At 41.7% G+C, this 19,777-nt stretch overlaps 1 protein-coding gene across 10 annotated transcripts in view; it reads right to left on the bottom strand.

The window, feature by feature from the left end:
* Positions 1 to 2,464: 2,464 nt before the first annotated feature.
* Positions 2,465 to 19,777, bottom strand: part of CDC42BPA (CDC42 binding protein kinase alpha) — a 187,188-nt gene continuing 169,875 nt past the window's right edge. For 7 of the 10 annotated variants that reach the window (XM_027659323.1, XM_027659324.1, XM_027659325.1 and 4 more), the window contains 3 exons: positions 9,643 to 9,760; positions 8,503 to 8,660; positions 2,465 to 7,367 (listed from right to left, as the gene is read on the bottom strand). In XM_027659323.1, coding sequence (XP_027515124.1) covers positions 7,236 to 7,367; positions 8,503 to 8,660; positions 9,643 to 9,760 — 408 coding nt within the window. In that variant the 3' untranslated portion in view covers positions 2,465 to 7,235. Of the gene's footprint in view, positions 7,368 to 8,502; positions 8,661 to 9,642; positions 9,761 to 14,637; positions 14,824 to 15,071; positions 16,951 to 19,777 lie in introns of those variants that run through there. The other 3 variants (XM_027659332.1, XM_027659330.1, XM_027659331.1) reach the window with 3 other exon arrangements.

The following is a 19,777-nucleotide window of genomic DNA, read 5'->3' as shown; positions in this document are numbered from 1 at the left end:
AATAGGAAAACAAGTTATTGTATTACCTTTATTTCAAGATCATAAACATATGAACCACTTCATTTAAGACTTGGTTGAGCAAGATCCAGTGCTCTTTAATTCAAAGTACTAGTCAGGTTATTCCTAACCTTTTGAGAAGATTAACTCTGCTGTTCACTGAAGTAATAGTTTTGCATCAAGCTGTTTATAAGTGTACACTGTTTGAGTAACTTTCCTTGTTTTGAGGTCTGATAGACGTGGTTTGGTTTTCCTCCTTTGCATCTAGACCTTGCAGCTGTAAAGACAGTGGAACTGTTTGAGATGTTAAATGCTTATGTTAAAGTTTATACTTTGCTCTGAAGCTCACCTAATCTAATTCCCTTATCAGTTTTTTAAAAAGCAAATTCTGAAACTGAAGATGCAGGGTCAGTATGTCCAGAGAACTTGCAAAGAAGGCAAAATAACTCAAGCATTACAGGTCACTTTTCCAGTAAGCACTACTAGGTGAGACTGGTATGCACTTGTTCATGTGAGCATAGCTCTTCTGTATACCATGCTGGGGCAACAGCGTTCAACTCTTGGCAAACATTTCCCTTCCTGAGAGACAAACGGTGTTTAGGAATAACGTCACGCTGAACAGTGTAGTTGTTTTGCATTTGCTGAAAGGGCAGCAACTAGCAGAAGCTAAGATGTTGCTTTATTAGGAGAGCTAATTAGAGCTCTCTGTCCCTAATGCTCCTGGCCTTTTGTGTACACTCTAAAAGCATAAATAATGGCTATGGCTTTGTCCAGAGAGATTTGTGACATGAGGAATTGTGTGTCAGTGTAACAGCCGTGCAGAAAACGTGAGCTAGAAGCACTGTGCTCTGGCTTCAAGTCAAAGAAGCCATGACATTTTACAGTGAGCAAGAACACTTGATCACTGCTTGCTCTATGCCAGCCAGTGCATTTGCTTGAACCACACATGTAGGTTGAGGATGTGGACTTTTCTCTGCTGTAGCAAGCTTCTGTTCTAGAAAAATCCTCTCATGAAAACAGTTCTTTATTCCATAGGGCAAGCTGGAGGTTAACGCTGCTTCTCTGAGGACAATGTTTTTCCATTCTAAAGAATCAAGATTCAGGCTATATGTGGTAGCAGTGATTTTCCTACCTTCTTTCTTTAGTCAAGTTAGCTGCTGCATCAAAATGGAAAATGAATGCTGAGGAGCTGGACAGGAGCTGAACATGCAGTTCACTTCCTGCTTTTTCTAATGCCCAAACCCCTTACAATAGAAAGCCCATTTCCCAAGACCTTCATAGCTGTGATGGTGCAACTGGACCCCTGGGAACTCAGAACTAATGCACTCTGTGAAAAGTCACAGCACAGGGAACACGGTATTTCCCAGAGCTACAGCAGCCAGGAGAGACCTGCAGGGGACTAAATGGGCTTAGATCCACATAAGCTTGAATGAGGGGCTGAGCAGAGGGACAGGAGTAGGGTAGCCTGTGGCCATGGAAGAAGTGGGAATTGTGGTGACTGTTCCTGGAGGCGATTGCTGGTAGTCTTTGGTGATAGGAGAATGCCCAGGCTGCGAGGCTGGCAGGGATCAGTAACAGCACAGTCCTGTATTTCTGTTGCAGGGAGGTGTGACTGAGCATGTGATCAAAGGTAGGACTTACCACAGAGTCATTAAGGTTGGAAAAGACTTCTAAGATCATCAAGTCCTACCATCAATGTAGCACCACCACGTTCACCACTAAACCATGTCCTCAAGTGCCACATTCGCACATTTTTTGAACACTTCAGGGATGGTGACTCTACCACTTACTTCCCTGGGCAGCCTGTTCCAATACTTCACAAGCCTTTCTGCGAAGAAATTTTTCCTAATATGTAAACCTCCCCTGGCACAATGAGGCTGTTTCCAACATTATACCAACAGGGTAATGAATGAAGAGGAATATGTAGTAACCATTGCTGATGCGGAGAAAATTCCAGGTTGAGGAAGGGGTGAATGATGTGAAAGGGTCAGGGCACATACAGAACTTGACAGGTACTTAAAAATGTATGAAAGTCAATTTGATGTTGGTAGCTCAGAACTAAGAAAGAATACAGCCTCTAACACTAGGATGGCTGAACCATTTGATGTGTAACTACAAATGAAGGAGGAACATCAGAAACACTGACTACAATTATAAAACTACCTATTTTTTAGGTCATCACAGATGACCTAAGATAAAGGTCGAGAAAACTATAGTTGATCAAGTTCAGTATAGCAAAGTATAAGGTGACTTCACTTTTGTATTTTACAAAAGGATCTGGTTACTTTGTCTGAAAACTGTTAAACGTAAATCTATTTTCTCACGTATTCCTTTTCTTCCCACTGTGCACTTGTGCAGAAGTGTTACAACACGCTGGTTTTATCTTCAAGAACACCATTATTCCCCTTTCCATTTCCTCCTCAAAGCTCAACGGGGGGAGGTAGGAAAAAAAGACAAAACATCTGCATTTCTAACAGTTCCCTGTTTTATTGCAGTACATCAAAGTAGGTTAATATTAAGTGTGTTACCAACATAAAATATTGGTGGTAAGTCATTTTTACATTGTTGACTTTTCCACCTTAAATATTTCTGTGCAAAAGAATCTACATCATTGTTCTGTAGCAGAGAATCTCTTACAATGTCCCCTACAACATTGAGGGCATTAAACAAAAGAGTGAGAAGAGGCAAAAAGCAGAATCTTTCCCCCACACGCACACTTGTCAGCTTTTATACTCTAAAACAAAAAAGTGATTACATCTATGCCATGCAAAACTGTACAATAATATTACAATGAAAAACCTAAAAAACGTATTTTAAAAATAAATGATATGAAACTGTCATACATAAAAAGGCAGGTATAATTGCTCTGAAATACCAACACTGGCTTGTTTGTGGATTTCTTCCCTGTGGATGAGACTTTTTAAAATGCAGAATCAAAACAGGTTTTACTGAGCTGCGGCTGGAATGAGAGAGTAGAGTTGGAATTCAGATAGGAAAGCCTGCAGCAGAGCGGTTTCTAGGGGTGTTTATCAAATAAAGAGTGAACACAAAGTGCACAGAAGAGTGCATTTTGTGTTAGTGCAGGAAGTTGTCCCAGTCCCTCCATGGAACTGACTCGTATTAACAAAAGAACCCACAGCAGGAGTTACCCTGTGCCACTTTGATTCTCAGACTAAGAGGCTCAGGAGCTGTGGATACTTGCACTGTAATAAATTTTACCCTTAATGCATTCATTTAAAATTAAACAGTATTCATAAAATGGAAAAGAAACCCTTTTTCCACCCAAGAGCATGTTTGTCCTGTCATTCAGGGTCTGGCCATGCAAGACAACAAGGTGCCAGAATCTGTTTCTGTGTTAATAATTCAACTGTTTTGAAAGGCTGACACATGCTATGAACCCATTAAACTTCATTTCTATAAATAAACTATGATTTTTGGAGTTTTCTGGTATGACAAGACCCTTAATTTCCCTCTGCCATATACCTGAGAATAACACACCTGGTTTGTAATTTTATCAGAATCAAATCAAAGAGAGAACATTCCTGACTCAGTTTTGAAACTCATTTAAATGGGCAAAATGTACATTCGTAACAAGCCACAGCAACTACTGGAGGGGAAAAGAAGCAACTACTTCACCACAGCCTCAGGAATGTTTTTTTCAAACCACCAGTTGTCTTCTACAGGCCAAAGGCAAGAGAGAAGAGAGTACTATAACCCTGCTTTTGGGTTTATGAAATGTGGAAGGAAGCCACATATCTGTGTGTGCATACGTGCAGGGGAAAACTATTTACCAAACTTCTTTCATTCTATAACCTGGAATCCTTAGTAGCTGCCTGAATCTGGGTTCAGATCCTCGTTGCCATCAAAAGAGGAAAAAAAAATGCGAAAACCCAACCACCCATCTCTTTAAGCACTGTCAAAAATGCAAACAAACACCTTCAGTCTCAGCCAGAAGGAAAAAAAATCATCTAGATACATACTGTGTACAGAGAACAAGAGCTACAGTCTTGTAGCAGTGGGAGATTTTAAGCTCCCTGAACAAAACGCAGCCCTCAAACCGTGAAGTTGAAGCAGTGCTACAGTGCAAAGGAGCAAACATCAAACCTCAGGAGACAACTGTCTCGGAGATACCAGTCAAGAGTCCTACAGTTCAAATGACCAAGTTACTTTTCCTAGCCCAATGAGTATTTAAAAAAAAGCTCAGCTGCAGTATGCATACCAACGAAAAGAAGATGAGTGTGGTTTAGAATTGAGTCTGCAATCAAATGGTCCCCAAATGTATAAAACTATGTAAGTCCTAGGACAATTTTACTCTTTTCTAGTAAGTGATGTGGTCATTTGCTTTTCAACTGAGAGAACAGTTGCTGTTTCTCTTTTGGACAGATGTGTATAAAAATGTACAGTACCAAAGTAATCATTAAATACAGTAATCCTAAAGGAGACTGCCAAGGCTTAGAAATTGTAGTGTACAAACAGCGTAGGCCTGTGGAGCTCTCATCCTCTGGAGCTTAGTGTTGTAACACAGCTGACCTACACTCTGCCTGAAAATGTCAGGTTTTTGATATCAATAGACTGCAGGCACTGTAATGGAGTAAACACTGGGGTTTACTTGATTTAATTGTTTGCTGTGTCGTGGCTCTTTGGGTTCCATTTTCAGATAGAGCTTTAGCACAACTGCAAAAAAAAAAATCCACAAAAAAAGATCCTGTGACCCTCTCTCAGGGGACTGTCACGCAGGCTGCTCTGTCTTCAGTGACTGCTGTTTAAATGCCTTCTCTCAACATCAAAATAAGATTATCGTTTAAATACAACATACAGTAAGTAAATACAAACTAGTCTGCAAAGGCTTTGGAAAGTGTGGACATGCTTCACCAAAACAAGGGAATTGTGGGGAAAAAGCAGTGGCTATACTTGAAGCAATATGCAGCCTTTAAAAAGAAGCTGATGTGGAATTTTAATAATGCCAATAACACCCTGCCTATCTGTCCCTCAGAAATACATAAACTTTCTGGGAGGAATTACTTTCAAGTGCTTAGCTGTTTGCTAAAGCTTTTAATTTCAAATGCCAGGCTTGCAAAAGTAGTAGCTTTGAAGTGAAAACAAACAACACAACCAGCTTGCTACTCTGAAATACCCAAAAAGGAGAGAGACAGGCTTTTGATATGATGGTTTCTACAACAATTTCTTGAATTCCTGTCCCAAAGTAACATTGAATGAGCTTAAACTTGGACAAACCTCTTGATTCAGAGTGGAAGAGAAATCTTAACTAGGAGACCCAGCATGATTAAATGGATTAGATGATCTGTGTCTTGTTCCCTATATCACACTTAGATCATACCTGGAAATTACTGTACATGGTTTGAACTTACCTATAAGTTCTATTAGGGAAAACAGAAACTGGAAAACTCCAAACATCTCTACGTGGGCAGAACACTACATAACTGCTGACTGCAAGAATATGGAATGGCTTAATAAGAGCAATAACAAGTTTCCGAAACCCACAAAAACCAGTATTCTACATACAAAAAGCCCTTGCGTGTTCGAGTATGGTCATAGTATAAAGTCGGCAACAAATACTACTGAGAAGAGAGGCTCATTTGAACACACTCCCAAATGAAGAACGTGTCAGTCCTGCTAACTAAAGAGAAGAGACATCTTCCTCTTACCATCCATTTGTACATCAGTTTTTCATTTTATTCTGTTGACTGCGTGACCAGCTTCAGCTTTTTATTTATTTTTGCAACTTCAGAGGGCTCTGTCTTCCACAGCAATACTTTCTGCCCTCCAACCTGCCCTGCTTTTGGAACCAAAGAGCAGGTGAGCACATAGAAACAACGGCAAATTGCACAAACCCACAGCACAAGTAGGGAGGGAGAGGAAAACCAACCTTGCCAGTGTGGCAGTTTTGGGTCACTAGGCATCTCCGACTACCACAGTGTGAACAGTGTGAGGTCAGTCTTCAAGGTTCTTTGTTGCTACAGTGACAGCAAAGCCAGCCAGGACCAGCTTTGGGCTAAGGGCACTCGTTTGGCTGATGTGTATTAGTGTTTAGTATTTGGTAACAAAAGCAACAGTTTTCTGTTTAAGGATGGTCAAGGAGATGTGGAAGATTGCTCTCTTCCGAGTTAAACCTGCTCAAAGGCTGACCCAGGGAAACAGTTTTCCTGCTGAATCCTGCTGCACTGAACTTCCTTGCTGCCTGAAGGACCTCTCCTGTAGCATGCTGCCAGGCTCTGGCTGCACAGCTAGAACAACGCATGAAACCAGGGCAGCTGCCGGGCTGACTGGGGCCCTTGGCTGTCGGGGCAGGGGGTTGCTTCCAATTGTTGTCATTTTTGCAAAGGATGGGGACTAACACGAGAGTAGGAATTACAGCTTCAGTTAGGCTATGGCCAGAAATAAAGAAATGTTGTGAAAGCACTGCAGGGGCCTCTCCCGGCAGTGCAGCGAGCGCTGTGCAAACAGAAATTCTGTCCTGCGGAAGGTTTTAGTCCAGGCCTCTGAGTCTGTATATTACTGAGCATGAAAACAGGGACAACACAAATCTTAAATTAAAGGCTCTCTTAAATAAGCATCCATCTTCTGCTGCATACACAATGCTTTTTTTTCTTTGAATATATACATACGTATTTTACTCTAACATCTGCGTATTTATTTAAACTCTGTACTGTAGTAAAATATGCATCATTTTAATCAATAAGGATTTGCTGGCGACAATCAGATTGACATTCAAACGTGGTGGCTGAAAGCTTTTATGTGCCTCTGACATACTGATCATTCCCCATGCAGGGGAAGGGGTCTCTGTGCTACTTTTGTACAGTACAATGAGCTATTGTATGAAAACAAAATCCCTCTGAATTTTCTCTTATTGATACTGGTCTGGTCTACTTACGCTACCTTTTGGGAAGTGGGAGTGGGATAAATATGTCTTTAAAAATGAAGCAGCTGTAACCACAAAAATGAAACCAATACTAATACAAATCTACAGCATCTGATATTTACCAACACCCTAGCTTTGCTCATTTGCTGCTGTCAAATCTGGGGAAGGGAGGGTGAGGCAGTGCCGCACGGTGCTGAAGACGACCAGCTTTTACCTTCCTCTGTACCCCACTCCCAGATCACTTTCAGACAGGGAATGTGGAGGGTTAGGATGATGAAGGTGAGAACTGGAGCAAGTGAAGGGGACAGCCATGGGGACAGCAAGCTGATGTGATGTCAAATCTGAATGCTGAAGCAGTTCATGAGTCCCAACTCACGTGGTCAGAGCTCTCCAGGGAGAGACTCTTGGTCTTGTGAGGAGAGATGGGGCTGGGAGGACTGCTGAGGTTGGAGCTGTTTGATGCTGTAGAGTGTCTTGGAGAGTCAGAGTCCTGCAGTCCAAAGACACACAAGAACACCAGTGAGTAAGAGGATAGCAAGTTTGAGAGTGACTTAGGGTATCTGAGCAACAGGTGACTGGATTCATAGGCCTCTGCGGATTTTGCTTGTGTCCAAAAATACTGAGGGAATTTTTCTTCTCAAAATTTCCTGGTTCAGGGAGACACAAGAGTAAGTGGCCCATCACTCTGCTTTCAGCAGGCATAAGTACACAGCTGGGATTCTGGCAGTCTGCGTGTTGCCAAGGGCTGCTTGGTCAGCAGAGTGTGCAACTTTACGTTGCCTGTGCAGCTACAACAGCTCCTGCCTTTTCACAGATTATGATCTGAGATGCTCTTGCACTAAACTGAGAAATCTTTGTGGTACAGGTCTCACCACAGCTAACTCTTCTATGTCACACTCAGGATATCAATCAAAAGCATCCTATCAAGTTACTCCAGCTGGACCTTCCAGAGTACAGTAGAATACAACTCTGTCTGAGCCTGAATTTGGGCTGACAGTTGCTTTCCAGCTGCAACTGGCAGGATAAATTCAGTACCATAAAAAGTCTGTGATCTCTAATTTTTGCACTCCTTGGTGGGTTGGGGAAGTTTTGCTGGTCAACTTCAGATTGGACCCTTCCATGTAAAACAGTCTTGAGAGGGACTGAGTTTAGCACTGGGTAGGATTTCAGTCCTATCATAACAATAGTCTCAACTGCACAGAATAGAAATTATTAAATCCAGTTCTTGCTCTAAATGAAATTATATGACAATTCTTACACTACCTTGTTAAGGTCTGACTACAAAATATCTCCTGTGAAATGGTTTCTAAGATAGCTTATGAATCTTTGCAGAAGGGCAGATGGAATATCACCACTTCAAGCTGCGACAGGTCACTATCAAGCTGTTACTATACTGGGCCAGTATTCTCGGGAGCCTCACTAGCCACGTATCTCCAGGCAGGAAGTGCTTTTTCTGCATGGTAAATGCTAGGACCAGAGTTGACAAAGCTTGACCAAAATCTTTTGCCAGGAAACCTTGAAATACATGAAATCCACGTCTTCATTGTCAATGACTCCCAAACCCATGACAGGATTTAACTTCCTCATGTTTATCAACACATTTAAAAGTTTCTCCTGTCACTCACCTCTCGCTCATAGTCCCTTGTTGGTGCATCGCTGCCTTGGTCCAGGCCACCAGAGGATAAGGACCCATCTGAGGGTGATGCCATGGGCTGACGCTTTGCTCCGTAGCTCCCTCCTGAGAATTCCCTGCGCAAAGCACTCCCGTTCTGTGCAGACGATCCTAAAACATGTGGAGGAATCAAACTGTGTCACAGAGGCCCACCTAACACTAGCAATTTGTTTAGGTGTTTCTCTGGTTAGTTCTGCTTTCCTCCAGAGTGTCCCAAGATGTTCAGCTCATGGCCTGCAGGCTATGTGGGCTTTTATCTTGTCTGCTGCATTTTTTCCTCTGGATTCTCCAGTCCTTCCCTTGGCATGTCAGCATTAGAACACTTTACCCAGCACAGACAGAGTCAGTGTGTTCCTGACAGAGCTGGCAGTTGTAGAAATGGCTGTGGTGACAGCCTAGTTTCAGTGGCCTCTTTTCCAGGGCATAGGTGGGTTGTATCAGCAGACACACAACAAGCTTTCTGCAAGCAGCTGGCAACGTGCAGTGAACACAGCGTGTGCCACAGGAAGGGAAAAAACACAGAAAGGTTGGGACACCAGCTTTGCCTCTATTTCCACATGGTCTACTGCTAAGCCCCTTGCCTGGTCTCAGCCCATGTCACTGTGCTGACTGTGGCACACAAATACAGCATGGCAGCACTAGAAGGGTGTTTCCAATCCAGTGTAACTCTTCTATTCCAGCTGCCAGTCTTCTATTGCTTTCTCTTTGCACTAGCAGCAAGAGAGGCATCACGAGCTCTACAGAGTTCAGCAACAGAATCAATAACCACAGAGCTTGTGAACAACTTGTCACTGATTTAAAACACTTGAGCATGAGAAAAGTAGTCCCAAGGCTAAGAATGTAATTTTAATTCTACCGTCAATTCTAAAAACTTGACAAATTACTAATCCGGGACTCTCAAAAATGCTACCTGCTTATTCATGTGCTCCTTGGAAAGCAAGATTAAAACACTCTGCTTGCCCTTAGCAGAACAGTCAGCTGTCACTTCTGAAAATCCCTATCCAGCATGGATAGGAGCAAACTGCAAGCAGGCAGCCCTTTCCCTAAAATACTTGTGCACAGACCCCAAAGCAACACAATTCTGTTTGCTTACGTGCTGCTAACCCGCTGCTTGCGCTCATCGACCGCCCCGGTTCCGTGCGGGATTTCGTGATCGATGGGATACTGACAGAGCCACTGAACACGGTCCGGCTTTCCTGAGGCCGAAGATTCTGAAATGCAGACACACACGACACGTTTACTTATCGACTGTCGGCCCAACCTTGGATGCTATGAAGGCAGGCCCCAAAACATATTAAAACCCCAGCCTTACCAGAGCTGAATATCTGGGCAGCAAGTCAGCAAAATTTGCAAAATAATATTCTGCAGTTTAGTGCAGAGATTGGCAGCACACGCAACGCAGTAGTGAAGTGCTGAATTACATGGACATATGCAGACAACTGAAAGAATATGTCTAATAAATCAAGAATTTCCTTGAAAGGATGGTTTGCAAGCCTAATTAAGCTGCTACAGATATATTCGAGTTATATTGCATAATGTTTTCTTTCTGAACACAAGCTTCCAAGGAAATAAAATAAAATTTATCTCTTTGATGCCATCATTTGTGTCATGATTGTGTAACTTTATACAATAACCAGGTTAATCCCTAGTGCTTACAGAAAGTGGATCGATCTGTATAGCAGTTACTTTTGTAATTCCAAAGGTGCTAACACCATCCCTCCAAAACTACACCAGTTCAGCCAAAGTGAGAACCAGCCTCCTGCTTTCAGCCTGTTCAAAGAGGATGATCAGAGCAGATGCCACTGTCTGTCTACATGTTTTCATTATCGCTCTTGTTTTCCCTCCAGTGTGATTTTCTAAATCAGTAAGTTACTGGACTGAAGTGTCCTTTACTGAGGGAAGAGATAAACCACAATCTCCCTACTTGGATATGGTAGTTCCTTAAACATAAGCTGCCTTTAAGAGAAGAGAAAAGAGTACTTTGAAGTGAGTTCTGGGAGATTCCGCTTCTGTTAACTTACAGTTGACCTTAGGGGAGAAGACTTATCAGACTATTTAGCCCATCTCTCTGTATATGAGCTGACTTCTTAGCCCAGAGTGACTTGCCTATGTGCATCATTTTAGCTCTGGCTAAATATGAGACTTCATCCTGCTGCTAGCATCACTTGTACTATTAAGTCATTACAATTAACAAGAATTAGGTTCAAGGAATCCTCACAGATGCACAATGTGAAAAGAGCTGCAGGTAGCTCTGAGCATGACTTTATTTCCCCTTTACCAGCCCCCCCCCTGCAATAACTGTTCATTTCTTCCTATTTATATTTATTTCCCACACACACTCTGAGAGGAAGTAGCCACAATTAAAACAACAGTTGCAATAGCGATGCTTTTTTAAACTAGGGTGTTATGAAACTTTCAGAACAAAGATTCCACCCCCACAAGAGTATTCTAAGAGACCCTTAGGTACTACTCATGTATTTTAAAATGGATAATTAAATACAAGCTTTGTAAGGAACAGATTTTATACAGTTCGATCTTTATCACATAATTATTACCAACCTGCTACCAAATCCAGTCTTACAATGATCCTTACAGAAATTGCTCTAACAGACTCCTTTGATCTTACAGTTATCTTGGATTCTCATTCTCCCAGTGGGCCAGAAATGGCTGATTTTTAACATGCAACAAGTAAGAATTAAACTCTCTCCTCCTGTTCCCAGATCTCTCTCCAACACCAGCAAAAGAGAATCAGAGACCTCACCAGTTTAATTCTCCCCTCTCTCCATTGCTGCACTGTAAGGATTTATACCTAGAGACTTAAAAAAGTCTCTTAAATCATTTGTGTATTGCTGTCTCTCACTTACCTTCCCCCCCTTCTTTTTTTGTTTTTAAATGTGACCAACCAACCTGCTTTGTAGCACAAAACACTGAGTTTTCTGCTCCTGTGTCCTTCACCATGCAATAAACAATGTGAGATACAGAGTATAAGCATCCTGGCTGTACCTAAACCATGGAGATTCGCTCCCCTGACGATAACCAAAGGAACTGGTGGGCTAAGGAATAAGTTACTGCTGTGTTTTGAGAAAGAAAGGAAAGCCAAGTGCAGCACCATGCGAACATGTGCACTAGGGTTAGTACTTGGGGTTGCAAGGCTGGACTTTTGTACTTGTATAAACCTACAATGGCTCGTTTTGCAAAGAGAACGATTATGTTTAGTGATAAGGTGATTAACCTCCTTCACGGTGACTGAGCAGACAACACACAGGCATCAGGGAAGGAGGGAATGGGTGGGTCCATGAAAGAGACTAATTTGTTTTAATAGTATATTCTAATGATGATTATTTTTCATGACCCCAGTTTGCAACGTCCATGTAATTCCTCGTAGAATGTTTCTCCACAAAGCAAATCTTTCATTGCCCTTTGTTCCAAAAATAAAATAAGCACATGCCAGAGACGCTGGCATTTTGGACCAAACCTCCTGGAAGTGATATGCACATGATGCAGAAAGGGGATTCAAAGGAAAATAAACAGAGGTTATTAGCGGTAGTTATAAAGCAGCACAAGGCAGCAAGTTAAAAACACAGAAAACAAAAGGAAACCTGAGCTTGCTTTACTTAGAGAGATAAAAACCCCTCATTTAGAGCAAAAATTCAAATCCTAGCAGGAATCCATCCCCAGTGCTGAACCAAACAGAGAAAGGTGAGAGAAGAGGGGAAAAAAAGCAGCAGCAGCAAAGCTGCTGCCGAGCAAAGTGAGTGACTGTAAAATAGGGTGAAAGGCCCATATCAGTTCAGTGCCTTCCATTCCAGTTGGAGAATGGAGCTGTGGGTTGTGATGGGGCAGTTGCTGCTACGCTCACAGCTCTGCAGTGTTACACAGCCTCTGCTCCTTCTCCCACACCAGCTGCTCTCCAGCTGCCTTCCCTGGCAGTGGGGTGAGGATGCTCCTATAGGGTCTGACTGAACAGGTACAACACTGACAGGAACTTCCATGCCTCTGTTCCTCTGTCCATCGTGCTGCTTGTTGTTTTGGAGTTTCTTTTTGTTTTGAAGTAGTGTTCTGTTCATTACATTATAAACCTCAGTTTTTAATTCTTCCATGAAATAACATGACAGAATCTAAAAGTCTATTTTAACAGGTCATTTTTCAACTCTCCTGTGGATTCCACTCTGTTCTGGTTCCAATATCCCATCTGTACCTGGGACTATGGTATCATTCTTACACTAAAATCTCCAAACACAAAGGGAGACATGAATCCAAACTCACAGCCTTGCTTTCCATACAGCTTATGGCATCTCTACCCTCAAGCCAAAAAGCAGACAAACGCTTCTCTTCATACAAGACTAAACCTCTAGTGCTGTACAGAGCTAACAGGGACAGGACCTTGACACTCTGGGTTGCCCACTTCACTTTTTTCCCTCCAAATTATGCTAGTAGGCTGTAACATTAGGATGAAGGATGCTCATAAAGGAAAAATTGAGAGTTACCATCTGAAACACGAGGGATCAATCCTTACTGATCTCAGGGGGACTACTCACATGAGAAAGGGAAGGTAGAGGGAGGGTCACAGTCCGGTGATACATCACTGCATATTAAACACAGAAAATTTTATAGCACAGTTGGATTAAAAAAATCCTGCTAAAACCAGAACTGAAATACAGCTTCAGTGACCCTATAATGACCCTCTAGGAGAGAAACAGCTTTCAATTCAGCTTAGCAATATTTTTTGGTTTGCATTTCAACAGAGCACTCACTCCTCTTGTGCATCTGAACCTGTCCTCCTACCAGAAGAACCAGAAGGGATGCAGACCTGTCCTCACAGAGCATGTTTTCTAAAATGCTGCTACATCATTTCTGAATATTGATGGTTGTGACAACTGGGCCCTCACAGCAGTGACACATGACCATGCACTTAACCAGTCAAAGCTTAGCTGTGCCAACTGGTTTTGGAGCCATATGGAAGAGACTTATTTTCCTCCTGCATTTTTAAATTCTGCCTAGTGCTGTACACAGGTATGTTTCCAAAACCTTCCCAGCAACAGGGATCTGGCACAGCAGCCCAAAGGCACTCAAAGCAGCCTGGCAGTGAAGGTTTGCCATGCATGTCTGAGGGATGTCCAAAGGCCACAGAAGCCAGGAGCCATGTTTCCATTACAGCAATGGACATGGCTCAAACCCACACAAGCCCTGAGCAACCAACCACCATCACATACATCTGTCTCACAGATTATTCCTGATTTATCTGTGAATCTGTCCCAAGCAGAACTGCAGGCCACAGCACAGCACACAATCATGATGTGCAGCAGGTAGTTGGGTGCCTGCTTTAGCTTGGTTTGTATTCCTATAGGATGTAGTGACCCCCATGCTGTCACACCAGGATGCACAACACAAGAAAAAAGAAAAGACCACTTCCATCCCTCCAGTTTCCATTCCAACTGGAAGGATATCTACAGAACAGTATCCTACCTCATCTGCTGCCTAAAACTACCAGGATTTAGAGGATCTACATCAGCAAGTTGCCATCATCTTTAATTTTTATCTTGTTTGTACATGTTCTAATTTCACTTATTTACTTTAACCTAGAAACTGTCTGAGGCGTGACCTGTCTGTCTCTCTCAATCTGTGTACAGTACTGTGTAAAAATTCTTGTATTCCACATGAATTGCTCATAAACAATCAGTTTGAAAGTTTGTTCCAACAAAGACAGATCCAGATCCTTTACCTAATTCAACCTGGTATGCAGCATCCTGCTACTGACTGCTGGAGGACGAACAATGTGGAACAGAGAACTTATCATTTCAAAATGCCAATATCCTTCCTGGTGATTAAAAATGGTATTTTCATAGCAAAAGGTTCAGCCCAGTTGTTATACGTTTTTCTTTTTTCTAAAGCCATGAAATATTTTTTTCTTGGTATGTCAGAGCTGTGGGAAGACCACAGCTGATTGCAGAAAGTAAATTGTCAGGGACAAAAGAAAGTTAAGGGGTGAAGGAACAGCTTACAAGGGGTTTTCTCCCATGTTAATAGCCAGGCAAAAGGAAAACCACACAGTGTTAGTAGAATGAACACCTGACTCAGCCGTTCATACCCTCAGAGTCATAAAGTCTGGAGTACCGAGGACAGAGCGTGGAGGCGGGGAAAATGCAGGGTTTATGGAATCGTAAGAGAGGAATTTTTCAGCTGAATTAACGGTCATGTGGTAGATGTGCTCAAAGTTGCTCGGAGAGGAGATCAGACGGGAGTGGTGATGAGGGAATTGATAAGGGGAACGCTGCTATCAAAGACAACAGAGAGAGAAAGCAATGAAGGATGGTTGTACAGGTTACACTGGCAACAGCAGTCCACAGGAGCAGTCAAACACTGGGGGAGAGCAGACAGAACCCTGCTCGCTGTCAACACACAGGTTCTTACATTGTCACCCCCAGTCCCCTAAGTACCTTCCTGACGTGGAGTCATATGGGCCTGCTGCCCCTGCTTTTGCTAAAACATTAAAAACAAATAAAACTTTTAACTCATTGGGAATAGATTCTAATATTTATTATTTTTTGATATTTCAAAGAGCACCACAGTTGTAAAAGGTGCTTTACAGACAGTTGAGAAGCATCAGTTCCCTGCCTTGAGGAGCTTACAATCTAAAATAGACATAACACAAACAAAGGAAGGTGAACACAGGTGAGGTGGTGTGGGGAGAAGAAAAGATGAAAATACACAGCAGTTAAGAGATTGTAAGAGTTTTCCTTCTGTTATTCATGCATTTTAGCGATTCCATTAAAAATATCACCCATACAACAAACACAGAGTATTTCCAACAGGAGGGAACAGTGCTTTGACAGGGCAGGGACACAGGTTGTGTGGGAAGGTGAACTGGTTAGTGTCAGACAACTGGGACAATTCACTCTGCTGCAGACAGACGCCACCAGGCCCATGTCCTTCTGCACACTCCTGACAGCGCTTTAGTGATGAGGGGACTTTGCACTGCCGCCTCTGTGCTGCAGAGGATCAGACCCCTAGCACATAAAGGTGCCAAAGTATTGGGAAATTCAGATGTTGTTAAAAGGTCAACTGAGCAGCGTGCTCCCCAAGTGTGACATAAAGAAGGAGAGGGGAGAAATAACCCTGGAAATTAAACAGAAACGATTTCTAATTCATCTCTGTGGAATGTGCTGACACAAGTGCTCTTATAATTTAAAGTCACCTAAATCCAGATTTAACTGAGAGCGTTTCAAGGCTCGGTCTCCCTCCCTGTGCCACCTGTACACACTCAGCAGGTCAGCCTGCACTGGGGTGGTTTGCCCATGGACACCACCAAATCACAACACCTTTTCTAATTTCTAACTTTTAAGTTCCTCTTCCCCTCATCCAACTGATTTCATCGCCTTAAAACAAACATTTCTGAGTAATGTTAGAAATGCTAGGACTTAAAATATAAAATATGGTAAAAATATAGTTTACCCCTCCACTAAACCTAAGGCACTACTTTTTGTATGTGGAACGTATTAAAGTCTGGAAGAACATTAAGTCACATCCCAATACATATTATATCAAACATTACTGTTACTGTTCTCTTCATTTCAGCTGGTAAAATCCAACCTTTTTTTTTTTTAAAATCACATGGTTATTATGAGGCTTTGCCTGTTAACCAAAACATCAATTACCACATTATGGCATATAAGACATAATATACATTAAATTATTATTAGTAACTTTAGCAGCATCTAAATATCAGTACGAGAAGCCACCATTCCAAAATGGTCCAGGACAGCAGACTTTGCTGAGTTATCTGCTCACAACAGAGAACTGGCAGCAAAGCCAGCTACATTCCTAAAAGCCAATAAGAGAGATATGGCAGTGTCTAAAATCACAAGCTAAAAAGCAGAGGGTAGGCCAGCTGCAGACCATGAAAATATTTAGCCAGCATTCATGAATGTGAGAAAGCCACGATATGGCAGCATTTTAAAAATGATCCTCCATGGAACTTTCTCCATGGACTCCACCATTAGATGCATGCATGGGGTTGCCACTTTCTTTAAAGAATACCAAATATAGATAAGTATTCATTTACTCTAAAAGTTTCTCAATTGAAACAAGCAAAGCTTCACACATCATCTAGAATGGAAGTAGAATGGCTCATGTATAATGAGGTCAAACTGAAGCATAATGTTCAAATATAACGGCAGTCAAGACCAGCTTTTGTATATAAAAATACTTAGGCATGCAGAATATGAAAGCAAAATCAATCCTGTACATCTGATGTACACAGAGAGGTGGTCTGTGCTGCAGTAAGTGCAGTTCCAGATTTCAGATCTTCACTACAAAGGAGCATCCACGATAAAGTGGCTTCAAGGGACAAGAGGGCAGAAGGGAGGCCAGACTGTACGGCCAGTTAATTGGTGACAGGCTGCTAGGGAAGAAAAACATGTAAACAAATAAGTTTGGGGATATACTAACAGGAACCATTCTAAATTGTACAAACAAGACAATGACCCAGATCCACATCAATAAAATACAAATATGTACTGATTACTGCTCTGCTAATAGCAAACAAGAACTTCTGGTTTCTGTTGTGTTGCAGCCCACAAAGTTGTGTGTCAAAGCCAGACTGTAAGTGTTCACCATGAAAAAAAAGAAGGATACAAATTTACAGTGTCCTGAAAACCCCTCTCTTAAAATCTGATCTCTCTCTCTCTGAGCCTTGGGCATGGTTCTGCCCAAACACAGGGCTATACTGAAGTCAAGGATGTCTGCTCATGGAGAGAACAATGTGGGACTAGGCTAACAGACTTCAACTTCCCATAAACGCATCATTGTGTCTGGTGCATAACAAGACCTCAGAAACAATGCACAGAGAAAGCACCTTTCCCCCTGTGGCTGCATCAGCAAGGGCAAACACACAGTGGCAGATACGCTGCACATATGTAGGCACCTGATACAACATACCAAATAGCCCTAAAGAGTTTAAAGCATTCCTTTTATTCCATTTATTTTGTACGGTTACAATAAAAATTAAACTCTTTAATGTTGGTCTTTTTCAAAAGACATCATTAAGAACAGTGGTGGACAGAGGGCAAGCAGGCTCCTGTTGGCTCTGCACCCACCAGGCAGTTACACCATGGGTTAGGGCAGCACAAGTGCATGTCCTCTCCTGCCCACTGACACAGCACAGCCCACCCACCAAGGACCATCTCCACCAGTTCTAATTCTGTGCTTCGTTCAACTTTTGGCATTTCCCCTGAAAAAGGTAGCAGAGGCACGTTAGTGGGATTGTGGAGATAAGTTTTGATTGGATTCACGTTGCATATATGAGGTGAATATGTATATACTAATAAATATAAATACGTACATATACATAAAAATTGTCATTTGCTTTACGAAGTTCATCCATGGATGCTAGATAAAAGCTGGTCTGAGCTGGCTATTTAGTTTGTGACAATTTCATTCAACACAGAGATTACAGTATTTATTCTCCATAAAAACCTATTTATTACTAAGGACCCTTCTGCCACACAGCCCATACTGACTTCAGTGAAAGAGCATGCTGGAGCTCATGTTCCAGCCAAATTTGAAAGCATTCAAGTGAGAAGAAACTCCAAATAAAAAGGTCCACTCCATTTTTTCATACACTTTCTGCATTCCAGTATCCCTTAAAAAAAAGAAGCTGTATCACTAAAACAGCTTGCAGAGAGAATGTGAGAAGACTCTTAGCCTTGCACTGCTTGCTCCCCCTAGCTGTAGCCCTCTTTAAATGGAAAAATATATTTTACCATCCGCTTCCATAAACAAAATTAGGCATTCTGCAATCTCTCCCATAGTTCATTAAAAATAAATACTTTCTCTTCTGAAACATACTAATCTATTTCCAAATAGAAAGAAGATGTCCAGATGCAAAATCATGACACATGCTAAACAGCACACAAAAAACCCCTGCTTTTGAGCTTTTTGGAATAAGGTATCAAAGTAGGGAAATAATACTATGTCCTGATAAAGGAACCACCATACAGATGAACTGTACGCAGGGTTCAATGAGTATTCTTTACCTTGTGTAGTGATTCTCCAGGAAACATCCTGTTTCCATCCCCTCTTCTGATTCTAAATTTGTCTTTCCAAAAAAACATTAGACTCGACACATAACCTCACATGCACACATAACTTCTTTTCTTCTATTTTTGTGCCTGAGAAGTCAAGTATGCAGTCTGGAACAGACTAAATGAACACTGTAAGTACCTTACAGGAAGCTGTTGGAAAAGACGAATCTGCCTAGACCTAAGCAGCCCTTGACAGACCATTTATTTCCTAATTTCAAGTTGCACTTTCGAATTCACATGCTTTCAAGTCCCGTGTCTGATGCAGTTCTGTGCCCGTTAAGTTAGGAATGCAAGGAGCTGCCAGAAAAATACACAAGAAATTCGCTTTATCTGCAGTGACATCTCCCACCATTAAGACTGGTACCTACTTGCAAAAAGGAGGCTATAATAGAAACTTCAAAAAAAGAAGCTGCAGCAGTGGAACAAGTGCAGGAATCAATTGTATATTGTACCCATTTTCTAATGTCCTCTCATCACTTTTAAGTGTGGAAAGTGACTCATGAATTTCTTTCAAAACAACATATTGATTGGTAATAGCAAAGTAAAAGTTCTTAAAGTGTGGCTTAAAATATGACCTTTGATCTAATACAAGGCTGGAGGAATTAGAATGAATTCAAAGCTAAAAGTCATTTAGAGATGACACAGTTGAAGAAATATTAATCCATCTAAATACAGAAAATTGTCTTCTATAGATAAAATTCCTCGTTTTACACTTGTCAGATCTGGGGCTTGGTTAAGAGTCCTCGCAGCTTTTGGTTCCCATGAACTTTCAACTACTGATGGTGTGACACAGGGTGTCTTTTACCCTACCTTCAGAGGTAGCAGATTATTTTCTCTGTTTGAGAAAAGTCACAAACATCTTAAACAACCCACCAGAAATGGAGAAATGAAGAAAGGTTCTATCTACATTCTGCCCTGAAGCAAATTGCCATTCTTTGTCTAACATTAGACATATGCGATCTTGTATCCAGGTGAGATAAACACTACCTGCCAACTTCCCTTAGATTTGTCATGTGTTTTCTAGAAGCAGTTCCTTCATTATCTATTCATTTATAAACACAGATACAATATTGGTTTTTTGCTCATTACACTGAATATATTTGTTATTGAGAGGTTTCTCAGTGTGCTTAATACAAGATTTAAAGT

The sequence above is a fragment of the Corapipo altera genome, unplaced genomic scaffold (assembly GCF_003945725.1).
Source record: "Corapipo altera isolate COAL_440 unplaced genomic scaffold, ASM394572v1 48, whole genome shotgun sequence".
Taxonomy (NCBI): domain Eukaryota; kingdom Metazoa; phylum Chordata; class Aves; order Passeriformes; family Pipridae; genus Corapipo; species Corapipo altera.
Note: the sequence above shows the minus strand (reverse complement) of the source record. Positions and strands in the feature narration are given on the sequence as shown.